The 15,552-nt window shown below is 47.3% G+C and overlaps 2 protein-coding genes across 13 annotated transcripts in view; both read right to left on the minus strand.

Annotated features, from left to right (window-relative positions):
• Positions 1 to 381: 381 nt before the first annotated feature.
• Positions 382 to 9,466, minus strand: CFAP298 (cilia and flagella associated protein 298). The gene is made up of 7 exons (XM_077879024.1): positions 8,791 to 9,466; positions 6,109 to 6,276; positions 4,846 to 4,913; positions 2,696 to 2,854; positions 1,838 to 1,969; positions 960 to 1,055; positions 382 to 675 (listed from the first exon to the last, which is right to left on the minus strand). Exons 1-7 carry the CDS (start codon positions 8,927 to 8,929, stop codon positions 565 to 567), a joined length of 873 nt encoding a protein of 290 aa, XP_077735150.1. The 5' UTR covers positions 8,930 to 9,466; the 3' UTR covers positions 382 to 564.
• A 2,224-nt stretch (positions 9,467 to 11,690) lies between these two features.
• Positions 11,691 to 15,552, minus strand: part of SYNJ1 (synaptojanin 1) — a 91,336-nt gene continuing 87,474 nt past the window's right edge. For 7 of the 12 annotated variants that reach the window (XM_077879013.1, XM_077879016.1, XM_077879010.1 and 4 more), the window contains one exon: positions 11,691 to 14,733. In XM_077879013.1, the coding sequence (XP_077735139.1) occupies positions 13,930 to 14,733 (804 nt within the window). In that variant the 3' untranslated portion in view covers positions 11,691 to 13,929. The remainder of the gene's footprint in view (positions 14,734 to 15,552) is intronic. The other 5 variants (XM_077879021.1, XM_077879020.1, XM_077879022.1 and 2 more) reach the window with 1 other exon arrangement.

The raw sequence follows: 15,552 nt of genomic DNA on the forward strand, positions 1-15,552 counted from the left end.
CCTGGAAGGCAAGGCCAGTCAGGTGTCAGCCAGGAGGCGAGCTTTACCTTGGAGGCTGGGCGATGCCTGGTGACTTACACTCTCAGTCAAATCACAGACACGGTGGATGGATCCGGGCTGCGGGTCCCACAGGTCGGCCCAGAGCAGCGAGCGGCAGGTGGCGGGCGGCCTCTAGTGGCCACTGCCGGCCAAGCTCCGCGGCGCACGCAGGGCTCGCAGGGAGAAGAGGAACTCCATCTCCTCCCCAAGGCAGTGGTGGTGAGAATATAAAACAAAGAAGTCCGAAAACCAAAAATGTTTGTCATTACATCCTTAGGACTCAGTCAAAGAAAAACCTCAGATACTAAATGGTTGGTTTGAAATAAAAATAATTGAGGCTGATTCTTCTGAGGATGTATTTATTAAGTTCTGAAACGTTGAATAATTTTTAAACATTCAAACTGAAAGAAAAATTAAGAAAACTAGAAATTCAACACCTTACTACCATTACTATTATTATTATTTTTATTTTGCTCAAATGAAAGGTGAGCTAGTATTTCTGACAGCATCGTCAGCTGGAGAACTTCATCTTGGCCTCCACTTGATGTCTTTTACTCCGTGGAAATGTCTTTTCAAAGCAGTGTTATCTGCCCACGGAGAATTTAAACAGGAGTCATCGTCATTTTCTTCCAATTTCTAGAAATAAATATGTTTTACTCAGGAAGGCATTTCTGCAAAGTGTTTTGCAACATAAACACAGGCTGAGGAAAGAACCTGTGTCGAAACTCCCACTCCCCGCCTGCCCAGAAGGGCGCTCCCAGACTCGGATGCAGGTGGGATGCTGCCAGGTGGGGTCCCCACGGCACTGGAGAGCTGGGAGCTGTAGCAGTGCCCCCTCCCCACATCCTGCACTTGGGTAAGGCCAGGGGGTGAATGCCCCTGGCGCCAGCTCCGCTGAAAACCTTCTGCCAACCCGATACCTTGAGCTCCTCTTGTCTTCTCTGATAGTACAGCATCAGCTGTTTCTGCTCCTCACTGCTGATCACTGGTTCTCGGGCTGGAGCTCCTTGTCCTCTCTGAAAGGAGGAGGGTGGAGCAGACTGTGGATTACAGCATTCTCACAGGGGCAATCAGGAGGTCACAGAGAATGTTTTACGACTGCCTTCGCCGACTGCTACACGGTGATCCATGCTGATTGGCACGGGAAGGTCTGGACTCCAGCAGCCCCTCGCCCTGGGCCCTCATGGTAGACGGAGACCAGAGGCCGGGCAGTGCTGTGTGCCGTGGCCATTCCCCAGGCAGCCACTGCAGGTCCAGTGGGGAACGGAGGGAGATCATGGAGGATCCCGTTTCCCCCAAATCATAGAAAAATGATTCATGACAGCATGTGACCAAAGCAGCCTTGTGGAGATACAGCTCTAGGCTACCTACATCCGTAAATGCTCCTGTTCACAGAGTATCAGTACTTTGAAAACTTGAAATCAGTCCTCTAGGCTCTAGTTTTCATTTCAAGAAACTGACAGTGTCCCCAGCTGGAGAACTTCATCTTGGCCTCCACTTGATTGAGGAAATATTTTTAGTTACTTATAGCCCATTTCTACAGTTGAAGTCAACAAGGCTTATCTACTCCCCTCCCCCACCCCCCGTTAAAACAAAACAAACTCCAGACAGTGTCAATCAATAATCCATCCACAGATTCTTGCAGTTTTCGCTGGTGCACAAAGAGTCTGACTTTAAGCCTGGACTAGTGGGATTCAAGTATTTGCAACTAGGAGGTAAAGTCAGACTTATTCAACATGTTTATCAGTTGGAAAATAATTAGTAAAAAGTTGTGACATGTTAAAGCACAAGTACTTACTTGCTGAATCTTGACGATAATTTTGGTTTTTTCATTTTTGCCCACATAGTCGGAAAGCGTCTTTGTTCTCCTTAGCTCCTTGGCCACCCACCACAGTTGGGCCTCTGATTCACGAATGACATTCAGTCCTGCCTGGGGCACAGCAAGAACCGGCTTTAAGGTTTATCAGGACACCGCCCCAAGTGTGTGATCCCACCCCTGATGTGTGCGCAGCCTGGCTGGTGCTCCCTGCCAGTGTGGGGCTGGCATTTCCACCCTCCACGTCCCACTCCCCACACAGGAAGAACCAACCCCTCCACCAAGTCAGACTGCCCTTTTTTTTTTTTTTTTTAAGAGGGGGAGAGAGAGAATCCCAAGCAGACTCAGTTGTCAATCTCACAACCCTGAGATCATGACCTGAGTTGAAATCAAGAGTCAGACATTTAACCAACTGAGCCCTCCAGGTGCCCTTGCCGTTGCTCATTTTGATGCCAACTCACTCCCTGACTCAGTTAACTTCTGGTTCTGGGAAGGGGAGAGTATCTGAGCTCATCTGCACCCTTCTCTGTGGATGGATTTTTAGGATACTGCCAAGAAGGAACATTGGAATCCTGCTGGGTTTTAAATACAGGCATAATGAGGCTGTTTTTGTGCTTCTGCATATACCACCTGTTTAAGGTGGCTCAGAGCCACGGATACTGCCCAGTAGGTTAAGAAATAAATGAGAAAAACAAGAAAATAACATGAAGCAAAAGGTAAACCGCAGCAGGGCGGGGGGGGGGGGGGGGGGGGGGGGAGCTGCATACAGAGCAGAATGCTATACCCAGAGGGGTCAAATGGGCGGTGATGCACCTCACAGAATGCCCACGAGCCACATACCTGAGTTCCAGACAAGTCTTCTTTATTTTCAAATTCCTTCCGGATGGGATCATAGGGAGGCAGCCCCATGGGGTAAACAATCATCACAGCACCTCGCAGCTGGTCCAGGGCAGCTTCCACCATCTCTATGGTAACGCAGACTCCAGCTTCCACTTGTTTCTGAAAGGACAAGGCCAGGCCTCATTGTTCACAAGGCGGCTAATCCATTCAGTAAATATTTAACAAGCTCTTTTAGGAGACTCTTGCCAGGTACTGCCAGCGTGACAATAAGGACTCCAACAGTGCTCGCTACCAAAGCCACTCCGTCTAAGTCTGGGGCTTCCATGCAACCACCATGGCCTAGACCATAAAGCTGACTCTGAGTGGGGCTCAGGACACTCAGCAGTACACACTGAAAGTCAGGCAGCACCTTGAAAGGAGGCAGCACAGGAGCAGGAGGGGTGAGTGACGGGGTGAAGACGGGAACTGAACGGGGTGCTGCGGGCCCAGCAGAAGCAGAAGGAAGCAGTGGAGAGCAGTGGGCTGTCTGCAGGGGGTGGAGGGACGGGACAGCCAGTGTTGGCCAGGGAGCTGGGGCTCAGGCCGGAAGGGCCATGGAGGCCAGGGTGCCTCTCCTGGGAAGGAGGGGGGCACCGGGAGCCTAACCTCATCTTGGGTGAAGAATGCCCTGGTTCAGGGAGGGCAGGTGGCAGGCTCAGCAGAGCTCAGGAGAGGATACAGTGGAGGATACATCTGCTCTCTGGCCCTGTTCTTGGCACAGGGGCTTCAAAATCCCCAGGGATTTCCTGAGTGGTAGGAATGTCTGTTGTTATTCATAATGAGTCCCTTTGGAGGCACCAGAGTTTATGCTAATGAGGTGACGGGGCGGGGGGGGGGGGGGGGGGGGGGGGGGGGGGCTTAGTTTAGAGGGAAAGGCTGGCCACTGGCCACTTGGGGGAGACCAAGCTGGGATTAGAGGGTTAGGTTAGAACTTCCATATCCAACCCCCATCACTACTACCCGCCCCTTGGGGGAGGGGAGAGCTGGAGAGGACTTAAATCACTGGCCAATAATTTGCCCATGTAATGAAAGTCTGATAAAAATTCTGGGTATTGAAGCTCAGTAGAGCTCCCTGGTTGGAGAACACACTGATATTTGAAGGAGAGGGTGGGGAAGCTCTGCAAGCCCCCAACCCCCCCAGACTTTGCCTTAAGTATCTCTTCCACCTGGCGGTTTCTGAGTTGTACCCTTGATACAAAACTATACTAGTAAGTATGCACTTGCAGTGTGTTCTGTGAGTTGTTCCAGCAAATTGGTGCATGTAGAGCGGGGGTCGTGGGAACATCCACATTCCACATTTAGGGCCAATTCGGAAGCAGTGTGGGCTACCTGGCGCCTGAACTAAGTGTGTGTGTGGGGGTCCTTCTGGGGCCTCGTCCTACCACTCGTGGGATCCGAGCTGATCCCAGTAGTTAGTGTCAAACTTGAACTCAGGCCACCTTGCTGGTGCCTGAAAGGCCTGCAATAAAACTGGCTGAGGTGAGGGACAAGGAACTGGGTCGGACAGGCATCCTCATGGGACCCACGCTGAGGCACCGGGGGCTCTGCTGCCACCAGGGGGAAATCTGCGGGAAGTGCTTCTTCCCGGGTCCAGAACACGGGGATGAGCAAGAAAATCAATGAGCTGTCCAGTCTAGGAGAGCTGAGATTGAAGTCCCGGCTGGCGGGCTTTCAGGGAGAACCACTTAGGAACCAGGTGGAAACTCAGGTGCAAAGGAAGGAAGGAGTCAGGGGAGGAGGCAGATCTGAGTTACCGCAGAGGTAAGCATGCATCTGGCAGAGGAGGGAAAACACTGAGAAGAGTAGAGAGGAGGGAGAGGAGGACCAAGGAGAAAGTTCTGTGTCTCCTAAATACTAAATGTACAAGGCAAGAGCAAGGACACCCAGGGGAGCTGGGAGGGAAAGGATAGGAGGATCCTCAATGTGCTCAAAGGCATCATCAGTGTCATCATCGCGGGAAGACAAAGCGAGGGGCCGCCCCAGGCATGCCGGTCTCCCTTGCCTCTGGAAGGCTTAACAGAAATCAAAGGCCGGTCCGAGGAGAACTCTGGAAGCCAGGAGTAGAGTCTGTTTCAAACGACAGGCTTTAGGGCATCATTTAAAAAGCTAACCTTCGATATTATTGCTTTGGCCTCTTCTATAGTCTTCTTTAAAATTTGCTTCATTTTTTCATTTGGAGCTGTGAAAATAAAACAGGGAAGAGGAAGAGAAATGGCCAACTTTAAAACGATTCTTAGTATCCTAATCCCTCCTGGCTGAGTCAGGGAGCAGGGAGATGAGAGAAGGACCTGCGTGGAATTCAGGTGAGGGACACGCGAAAGTGGACTGTGAGAAGTCAGGTAAGACTACCTCGAAGTTTAACTTCTTAATGAATAAAAGTGCTAATCAGGCAGTGCAAATGCTAGAAACCTAAAGCCCTGTTAGAGTAGAAATGGCTAATATAAGACAATACTGGTTTAAAGGTGAACCACAAACCATATTAACTGATTCTTCTGAGACACTATCACTATTATTTTTCTCACTGATGCAATTTCTTCTATAAAGCAAAGAATCTCTCCAAACTGACAAGGAGCCTATATACAAAAAGACGTGGAAGACAGCCAACCATTTTCCAGGCTAAAACTCAACGGAAATAATACAATTGCTATTATCTTCAAAATTTTTTTGCAAAAGTATTTTTTGAGGGTGTAAAGTCCTTGTAGGGACACTTCTCTATTTCTTTGGCTCCTAACAGTGTTTTAGGAGCACCGCAGATACTTAAGTGTTTGCTCAGTGATTAATTAGTCTTCTAAATGGAGCTTTCTCACAGGTTGAAAGGGATAAGCTATCAGAACGGGTTACCATCTTTCCTCCTTGAAATTCCACACGACCAAGCACACACTAAAGGGGGAATAATTTCAGAATTCTCTGACAGGTACTGAGCTGCTCTACGTCATGGAGAGGCATGCCTTCAATTCAAGGGGAGACCCGTGTGGCCACGTTAATTTCCTTCTTTCTCAAGGAATCTCTAAATAAACCCCGTTATCTGCAAAACCAAAACAGAACGGAACCTTCAATACATTTGCAATGACTTCCCCCAAAGGCAATTAGGTTGAACCACATGAAACTGCTGATTTTCACCATTTGTTACCTACAATAATGGTAGCTTCCAGTGGTTCACCTAACAGGTTTAAAAGCTAGCAGTGTCTTAGTAAAAGCAAGAAGACAGACGCTTCCTCTACCCGCCCAATTCATTCTGGATTTGCACTGCACCACAAGGGCTTAGCTACCCAGTGCAGCAGCATCTCCTAGGTTTGTACAGAAAACGGAGGTCAGTGTTTCAATGTAAAGAGCTGCTTGCACGTTGTGCCCACAGAAACAGCAGGCTGGATTACCTTGCCCATTTCTTCGGCCAATGTTGTCCTTTTTAAATACTGAGCCCCCACTGGGTACACACTTTTCACCCCATTCGTCCCTTAATTTCAGTTCTTCAATCTGGTCATCGGTCAGTCCTTGCATATTAGGAGGGAGAAATATGCCATGTTCTGCTAATTCTTCCATTTCTTAAAAATAAGAAAAAGTTAGACAGTATGTATCATGATTATCATCACAACACTTCGTACCCCAATGAAATGTAAGCTCCCTACAGGTCACCAGTCTTGCCCATTGGTTCCCTATTTAACATTAGATACCACTTGGTTTGTGCCAGACCTGTCCTTGACCTTTGACAAATGGTCATGGCTATGTCCTAGGTCACCAGCAGGACAGAGAATGTAGGAGCTCACTGTGGTCACAGGCAGCAGGGCTGCAGGTTCCTTGCTCTGATCCTCTGCTGGGTTGTACTTCCTGGCATTCAGGAGGCACAAATTAAAATTCACCGACACTCTGAACACACATCCACAAAGGGCGTTATAATTTCCAAGTGTGTTCACACTGATTTATTTAATTTCACCTTGTGAGGTAGGTGTGAGGTAGGCAGGTTTTTGGGAGAAAAACCATCAACATCCTCATCTCCCCTAATTTACACCTCTATCATCTGAGGCTTGTTCAGCGTTGCTATTTTATATACACACTTAAAAAATAATTTGGGTAAATCTGATTAGTGGGGAGGACTTAAGGCAGTTCACAGCCCTTCCAAAGTGGCTCTGGGACAAGACTTTGGTTTTCTAGTATCATGTTCAGTATTCAAAAGCATGGCTTTATACTTTTCCTATCCCATATATATTTACCCCAAAACTAATCCACATTTTATTTTCAAAAATATTTATTTGAGAGACAAAGTAAGCAAGCGAGAGAGCACACAAACAGGGGCAGAGAGAGAGGGAAAAGCAGGGTCCCCCGCTGAGCAGGGAACCTGATGCAGAGCTTGATCCCAGGGTCCTGAGATTGTGACCTGAGCCAGCAGGCAGATGCTTAATAGACTGAGCCACCACCAGGGCACCGCCTAATCCACATTTTAACCTTGCAAAATTGCGTGCACTTCCTTCCTTCCTGTAGAAAAGCACACAGATCTAGGTCTTCCCACAGTGCTGTAGAGGACACCAGATGGCGTGTAATAATACAGTACTACAAAACAAACGGTGTTAACTTCACGGGGTCTTTACCGTCTCTCTCCCCGCCAGAGTCTAAGTAGCTGGGGAAGGGGCTGGTCTGTGGCAGGCATAGCACTGGGGCCTGCCTGAACCGCAGTTGACAATGGGGGCTGCAGAACACATGAAGGAGTCACTGACATGACAATTAACATCTGGCATGTTTTTAACTGATTATTTTATAGAAAAAGAAATTGGGAGTCCCTTTTCTCCCCCAAATGCTTTAAGAAAAAAACAAACAAACATGTAATATTGAGCTTGTTTTGGTATCAGTAAATATCACCAAGAAACTACGTGTCTGCCTCCTAAAGGTAGACACCAAGACCCTTAAGGAGTTCTCCAGGGCACAAAAATCACAGAGTTCTAGAAACAGTAACATTCTAGATCACATCTGGAGTGTACCGTCCTGTCAAGTACTGTGCTGTCTACTGTGGTAGCTACCAGCCGGCACTCAACTCTTTTATTTAAGTCAAAATCGGGGCAGCCCGGGTGGCTCAGCGGTTTAGCGCCGCCTGCAGCCCAGGGCGTGATCCTGGGGACCCGGGGTCGGGTCCCGCGTCGGGCTCCCCGCGTGGAGCCTGCTTCTCCCTCTGCCTGGGTCTCTGCCTCCCTCTCTGTGTCTCTCATGAATAAATAAATAAAATCTTAAAAAAAAAAAAGATTAAAATAAAAATCGGGGCTCAGTCAGCTGGGCATCTGCCTTCAGCTCAGGTCCTGATCCCAGGGCCCTGGGATGGAGCCCCATGTCTGCTTCTCCCTCCGCCGCACCCCCTGCTCTTGCTCGCTCCCTCCCTCTCCAACAAATAAATAAAACCTAAATGAAAAAGAAATGCAATTAAAAACGCAGTTCCTGGGGTCGTGCTCGGCGGCCACACGTGCCAAGTGGGTGCCTTTACCGGACACACAAGTAGGGATCACCACCCTCCGGGGGGGGGGGGGAGTCTCCAGGCGGCGCTGCTCTAGATCATGGACAGAAGTGACCAAATGCTGTAATAATGAGAAAAAAGCTCGGGTTTCCTGGAGAAGGGCAGGGAACACCAAGCCCTGGGCCGGTCTTCCCACCCTGGGGGGCAGCATCCTGCAGGGAGGTGCTTCCCCCGCGCCCCCGGCGGGGGGGGGGGGGGCGTGCTCCACTGAAGTCTCAACCCGGTGCATTCAGGCTTTTTCAAGTAGGCTCCACACCCAGCGTGGAGCCCGGGGCAGGGTTTGAACTCCAAGCCCGAGGTCAGGACCTGAGCTGAGATCCAGTCCGACGCTTAAGGGACTGAGACGCGCAGGCGCGCCGCAGGTGAAAAGGCCCGGGGGCCGCCGCCCCTGCCCGCCCGCGCAGGTCCCGCGCACGCGCTCTGCCCAGCCTCCTCCTCGGGCACCTCGCGGGGACCCCGGCGATCCTTTCCAAGCCCGCCAGCCGCACGTCTTTGCAAATCTTTGCAGACCTGACACCCCGCCCCCGCCGCCCACTCTCCGCGTCGCGCCGCCGGGCCGCACCTGAGCAGATGCGCTGCACCTTGAGCCGCGCGTTGTAGACCTGGGCCACCCGCACCGTGATCTCCTCCAGCTTCGCGCTCCCCGGCGTCTGCAGCAGGAACTGGCTCTCGTCGCCCCGTTTCACGTGCAGCAGAACCATGGCGGCCCCGGAGACCCCGCCGCGGCGGCGAGGAGGCCCGGGAGGCCGTAACCCGAGGGGGACCCGCGACCACCGACTAACCGCTGCTTAGAGACCGGAACCCGGGGCTCGCGCGCCCGCCGCGGAGGGACGCGGAGGGGGGCGCACTCGCTCCCGGAAGTGGCTGTTGCCAGGAGCAACAGAGAAACACAGAGGCCCCCGCTCCAGTCAGAAGCGACGGTGGGGAGGCCGCAGGGCGCGAGGTCCGGCGTCGCGCTCCCGGAAGCAGGTGCTGCCTGGCAACGATCCACACAGCTCGACGCCGAGCCCCCCTTCCGGAAGTGCCTGTTGTCTGGGCAACCGCCCAACACAACGCAAGCCGCGGGAGGGGGACGCGGGACGTCCCGCCCGAGGTTCCACGCAGGGAGCTGGCTGCGACGGGAGGAGGCTGCTAGGTCGGGAGTGAGTGGGGCGGTGAGCACCTCCGGGCCCCGAGCGCCGCAGCGAGCCCCGTCCCCGTCCGCGCAGCACCGCCTCCGCCGTCCGCCCCACCACTTCCGGAAGTGCTGCCCGCGGCTTCCGGGCTGGAGGAGTTCGGGAAGTGCGCGCGGGGGCTGCTGGGTATGGGGCGGCCCTGGGCCGGGGCTGTCTCGGGGCCCGGTGCTGGGAGGCTCGGGCGGCTGCTGCCGCGGCGGCCGTCCCCAGACTGTCAGCCAGCCGTCGCCCGACAGGTTCCTACTGAGCGGGCGCTGTTCCCGGCGTCGCTGCGGTCCTGGAGCTCACAGTCCAGGGGAAGTGACAAAGAGAAAACAAAATACGGGGACAAGGCAATTCTCACAGGAGTCTAGAGGAAACCAAATAGGGCGACTGGCTCTTTAGACCTGCAGGGCCCCGTCGGGGAGGACGCTTGCACCGAGCCTGATAACGGTGCAAGGTTATCTCCTTCAGCGGCTGCCGAATAGGAATGGACTGGAAGGTTGCACCTGCTGCTTTGCACCTGCTGCTTTGTGTTCCTGAGACTTGGGCGCTCACCGTGGACACTTCATCCCTGGGGGGTGGGGGGGGCGTGCCGCGCGGGTGGTGTGTGACCGTGGACCCAGGGCCTCCCATGAAGAGGGCTACAGTGATGCTGCTCAGACAGCGTATGGAGCCCAGGGAGCAGAGGAGTTTTCATGTCCTGGGACGTGCACCAACGGCCAAGGTCTCTCTCCCCAGAGGGGGAAGGGGGCCTGCTGCGGCATCTGAGCTCCTCACTGCTGGCCATAAGGTCATCCCCCTGTTTATCCTGAGTCCCATTCTGTATCCATCAAGCCTACTGCTCAAAACCTGGTTGACAGTGAACTAACGTTCACACCAAAAACCTGTACAAGAATGTTCCTGGCCGCTTTATTTATAGCAGTCCCAAACCAGGAACAACCCAGATAGCCTTCAGTGGGTGGGTGAATGGTTAAGCCAGCCGTGGTACATCCATACCATGAGATACCACTTGGCAATAAAAAGGAATAGACAAAGGGCACGTAGGTGGCTCAGTGGGTTAAGGGTCTGACTGTTGATTTTGGCTCAGGTCGTATCTCCGGGTCCTGGAATCAAGCTTTCCACTCAGCGCAGAGACTGCTTGGGATTCTCTCTCTCTCTCTCTCCTTCTACTTGTGCTCTCAAATAAATAAAATCTTAAAAAAAAAAAAAAAAAGGGAATGTACTATTGACACATGCAGTCTAGATGAATCTCCCAAGGAATTATGCTGAGTAGAAAAAGTCACTCCCAAAAGGTCATCTACCACGATTCCATCTATATAATGCTCTTCAAGTGGCAGAATTATAGAAATGGAGAATAGATTGGTGGCTAAGGACAAGGGAGGGGAGATGGGATGCGACGGGAAGGCAGCAGGAAAAGGGCAACACAAGGATCTTTTCCCAGTGATGGGAATGTTTTGCATCAATGTTCACATCCTGGTTATACTATAGTTTTGTAAAATATTACCACTGTGGGGAACTGTGTAAAGGGTTCATGGAATCTCTCTAATATTTCTTACAACTGCATATATAGATAAATAGATATCTCAATCATCTTAAAATGCAAAGTTCCTTTAAAAAGCCTATTATTCTCTATAACTTCTTAGAGGTTAATGAACATAATCCAGTGGTTTAAGGATCAAGGTTAGGGGTGCTTGGGTGGCTCAGTTCGTTAAGTGTCCGACTCTTGGTTTTGGCTCAGGTCATGATCTGAGGGTTTTGGGATCAAGCCCTGCAGGGACTGTGCTTGAGTTTCCCTCTCCTTCTGCCCCTCCCCCACTCACGCTCTCCCTCTAAAATAAAGTCTTTAAAAAAAAAAAACAAGGTTTCTGTTCTGAATAGCAATCATGTAGTGCTGCATAAAGGCAATACTCAAGGGATCTACTGGCCTTGGCCTTGGCCTTTGGGTTCCTCAGGTCAGTGTCCTATGTCTGGCTGTCCTTGAGCCTATTTCCTTTCTACCCCCACTTGTTTATTTTGCTGTGGGTTAGAGAATCATCATTCCTCCTTCAGTGTTGTTTTCAAGCCAACAAGACTTTGAATGAGGGCCTGACAGAGTACATGCATGGACTTCTTAAATGATGATTTGTAGTCTCAGAATATCTTAGAGTATTATATAGAGAAGTGAAATGGATGAAGCAAGGTCTTGAATCAAAACACCTGACTTGACAATGAGTTAATTCCCAGATATCATTAAACTTGGATATAAAAAAGTTCAAGGAAAATGGCTTAGAAAAATTCTTCCCTCTTGAGCAAAGCAGTCAACACGGTAAAGACAGGTATATTTATTTCATATGACAGCACATTTCACAGGATATGTACAGAATGTTTGTATACCACTGACTTTAATACTGTACTTCTATAAAGTATATAGTTATAAATATTGTATGCCACATAAGCAATAAAATTCTTACATATAAACAGCAATCTACTATAGAGAACAAAGAATTCACAAAGAGATCCTTAGTGTCTAATTGCTCTGCTTTTAACAGAGCTGGTAAATATTTTAATAACACAGAATAATGGCTAGTTATTTGCAGCATACCTTTAACTTTCCTAACTCTGTGCCCTTTCAGCAACTTGCCAAATAATTTTCCTGATAAAGGCTGAGCTGCTGCACGATATGTATATTTTAGACAGTAGTTTATATTCAATAGGAAACATTGCTCACACAACTGCAATCTGCACTAGTGAAGTTTATAATGAATTCTTCTGCTAATGGACAGCAAATACCATATACACTAATCACATAGATGTTAAAGCCACAGTTTCAACAAGTTAATTCACATTCTGAAGCACACTGCTTATAGTAATACTGCTGTTTAAAATATACTACTGCTGAAATGATTAGAACCCCCAAAAAGCACAATATAAAACTCACAAGAGTTACTTCTAACAGCAAATCTGGGCTGTTAACAGAGAGGATTACTTCTATAAATATAGTATTTTGATAACATTTGAGCATTTAGAAAAGTGCTTTTTTCCTACTGGATTTGCTTTATGTATTTAAGTGCAATGCAGTTTGCTGTGCTTTTCCATTTTACATAATCTTAGCCATGAACTCTATTTTCTGATATTCTCCCAATGCACATCTCTAAAGGTTAAATGTGGACAACAGAATTTAGGTGGACATATACAACTCGTTTTATAAAAGCAACGTTAATATAACTCTTAACGGGTAAAGATGATTTTAACTAAAACCGACAACAAAACAACTACTGCCCGAGGAGTTTTCTGTTTGGAATTATTTAATGATATCAAAATACTACATTGTGTAAAAATTCTGTGAACTTCATAAAATTAACAAAAGCAGGATCAGTTGCATATTGGCAGTGCAGGAGACAAAATCCACAGCTGATTTGAGGGACGGCCTCTAAATATGTAAAGCAGCATCACAGATGTGTTGCATAGCCTCTCAAAGGGACAGAGCACACACACTTGAGTAGATCCCCAATTCCAAGCATTCTGAGGATTGCTGCCTTCCCTGCTAACGAAGTTCTAGAGTGGAAGCAGCAAAGACCAAGTGTGCGGTAGAAATGGGCAACATACACTTTAGTGCAGAGAGAGGGGAGTACATTTAGCTCTAATATTTCTCTTTGAACTTAGAGGTATGTGCCTTCCTGACAGATAAGGCCATAGTGCTTTTTTGTAAGGGCTGGAGTGTCCATCCACATCACAGTGTCCACACAATAGGCTGCTTCCAGCTTCAAGAACCTCCTCCCAGAGAGAAGCATATGGAAGTGTTGGAGGGCAAAGTAACATAGATGTGCATTATGTATGTGTTTGGGGGAGGGGGATGGAATGCTAGGAAAATCTGGTCTGTGGTGAGATTCTAGTTTTGGAAAGAAAATTAACAAAATGTCCAGATTTCAATTATAGCCATCCCTTTAATAAGAAAATATTGAAAAGATAACTCTGTTAGAACTTTTAGGTAAAATTTTGTCTGACTTATATCCTAGAATTTAATTTAGGAGTTTTACAAGTAGGAAGTGTATGTGTATATATATATATATATGCGTGTATGTGTGTACACACTGTACACACACGTTTTTTTTTTTTTTTAAAGCCATGCCTTTCCAAAATTGTTTCAGTATAACTTTGATAGCTCTTTGGTAAATACTTGGAAACACCAATTGTTAACAAGCACAAAAGAGCCGGCAGTAATGTCAGCTGGACATTATTTGGGCTTTTTGAGATTCTTCAGAGAAGACTGCCAATTTCTGAATAAGGACTATTTTCTCAAGTAGTTTTGAGCACGGTTTATGGCTACTACTCTCTCTGACTTATCCAAACAGAAACACACCAAAAACTCCAGTTAATAATGAGAAGGGTTTTTCCTTATTTCCAATATACACATATTCCAACTCTGTACACATTAAATAGTGGTATTTCATGACAACGTCAGTGCACTTAACAATTACTTATTGCACGTTATGAATAACTAATGCCCAATTTTTTTGGCTCTAACCTGCCCAACCTAAAAAACCAACAGTTTTCTACTGCGTTACTTATCTTTCTGTGAAGTCTAGTGTGGGTGATGCCTTAGATGCCAAGGTTGTGAAAGGAGCTACGGAAGGGGTGGTGCCAGATGGGAGCAGAGTGACAGGAGGTGGAGGTGGTCTTCTTGATGGCTGCACACAGAGAGGAACATCTGTACCTTTATTCCAGTCATCATCAAAGGTCATGCTGGAGCCAGAAAGTGAACTTGGCTGATGACCCAGTATGTCTAAGCAAGACGACTTTGACTTTCCTTTCACACCAAAGTCCTCTTCTTCCTCGAACGTTACCCATCCTTTTGGGTTGCTGACTTTTGCCATAGACTGGCCCTGCAGATCAAAATTGTCCTTAAAACCATCAAATGAAGATGAAGGCTTGCTATTGTTATAACCAAGAGGCTTCAGAGAAGGGAAAGGACTGTTAGCAACAGGCTCTTCTTTGGAAAGCCATGAAGTTAACTCAGATTCTTGAGACTCAGCTCTAAATGGGTTTCCAGGAGCGGCAGTCCTGTCCGTAAAAGGATTTGTGCTGGTCAAGCTCGTAATAAATGGGTTTGGAGAACATCGCATATTTTCCTGGGACTTACTCCGGGCTGGAATTGGAGGCATGCAACTTACAGAACTCAAAGTACTCATGTTACTTTGTGTTGCAGAAGGCAACTGAATCAACCCTTTTGGGTTTGGAGTTAGAACAGATGATGTTTGAACAGATAACTGAGCCTTTGATACAGCAAGCAGATTAAATGACAGATCTTCAAATGGGTCACTCTTTAATGGTGATTCCAGTCTGACAGCAGAGATTCCATTTGTTTTTACCTGAAAAAGAGAGCACTCAATAATAATAATAATAATAATAATAATAATAATAATAATAATAAAAGGTAATATATTACTTTTAACACCCCCCACTATGCTTCCTATCTCAATTATTCTTCATTTTGGGGGGAGACAAGTATACAAGTTTGAAAGTAAAAAGCAGCTTTGTATAGTTTGTTACTCTAGTGGCTTAGGAAAAACAACTAAAACCTTACTCTTTAAAAACTCCCTACTAAATAAACCCTTTTATTAAATACATTTTTTAAATCCCAAAGAAATTAGAAAGAGCCCATTTCATTCATGCAAGTTTTAATATGGTAAAATGGAGAATTTTACAGAATTAGCAAATGACTTTTGTTCATGCCCTATTCTATCAAATGTTAGCATGAACTTAAAAAAAACCTATACTCAGAACTCATGCTAAACTTATATATTAGACTTCCAACACCCATCTATGATGATGATGATGTGGTTTCATTTTTCTTTTAAATACACTTTTATTTAAAGTTAATGTTACTATGGAAATTCAACTTTATGAATGAAAATAGATTTCATTAGTATATTTGTATTCATAAGCTAAAGACAATGCATCTTTTCCTTTTCTACTTGGAAAAATGAATTTTCAAAGCATTCTTTGCCTTTTAAGTTCTCCTTACAGACTGAACTTTGTGAATAATGTGACAATATTCTTTAACTGACCTTCCCATCTTGTTAAAAAATGTTTCTAAACAGATATGCTTATTAATAATCATACACAATGATTGTTTGAACCCGGAGTGGGGGGCGGAAAGCCATTTTCTATTTGGTGTATTAATTCTA

The sequence above is a fragment of the Canis aureus genome, chromosome 30 (assembly GCF_053574225.1).
Source record: "Canis aureus isolate CA01 chromosome 30, VMU_Caureus_v.1.0, whole genome shotgun sequence".
NCBI lineage: Eukaryota > Metazoa > Chordata > Mammalia > Carnivora > Canidae > Canis > Canis aureus.

What these genes read in the sequence shown, in the direction of transcription:
- CFAP298 (XM_077879024.1), bottom strand. Translation starts at nt 8,929, where the DNA reads ATGGTTCTGCTGCACGTGAAACGGGGCGACGAGAGCCAGTTCCTGCTG. An exon ending in GGTGCAGCGCATCTGCTCAG is followed by an intron (nt 6,277 to 8,790) that starts GTGCGGCCCGGC and finishes CTTATTTTTAAG; the next exon opens with AAATGGAAGAATTAGCAGAA. An exon ending in CCAAAGCAATAATATCGAAG is followed by an intron (nt 2,855 to 4,845) that starts GTTAGCTTTTTA and finishes TTGTCCTTTCAG; the next exon opens with AAACAAGTGGAAGCTGGAGT.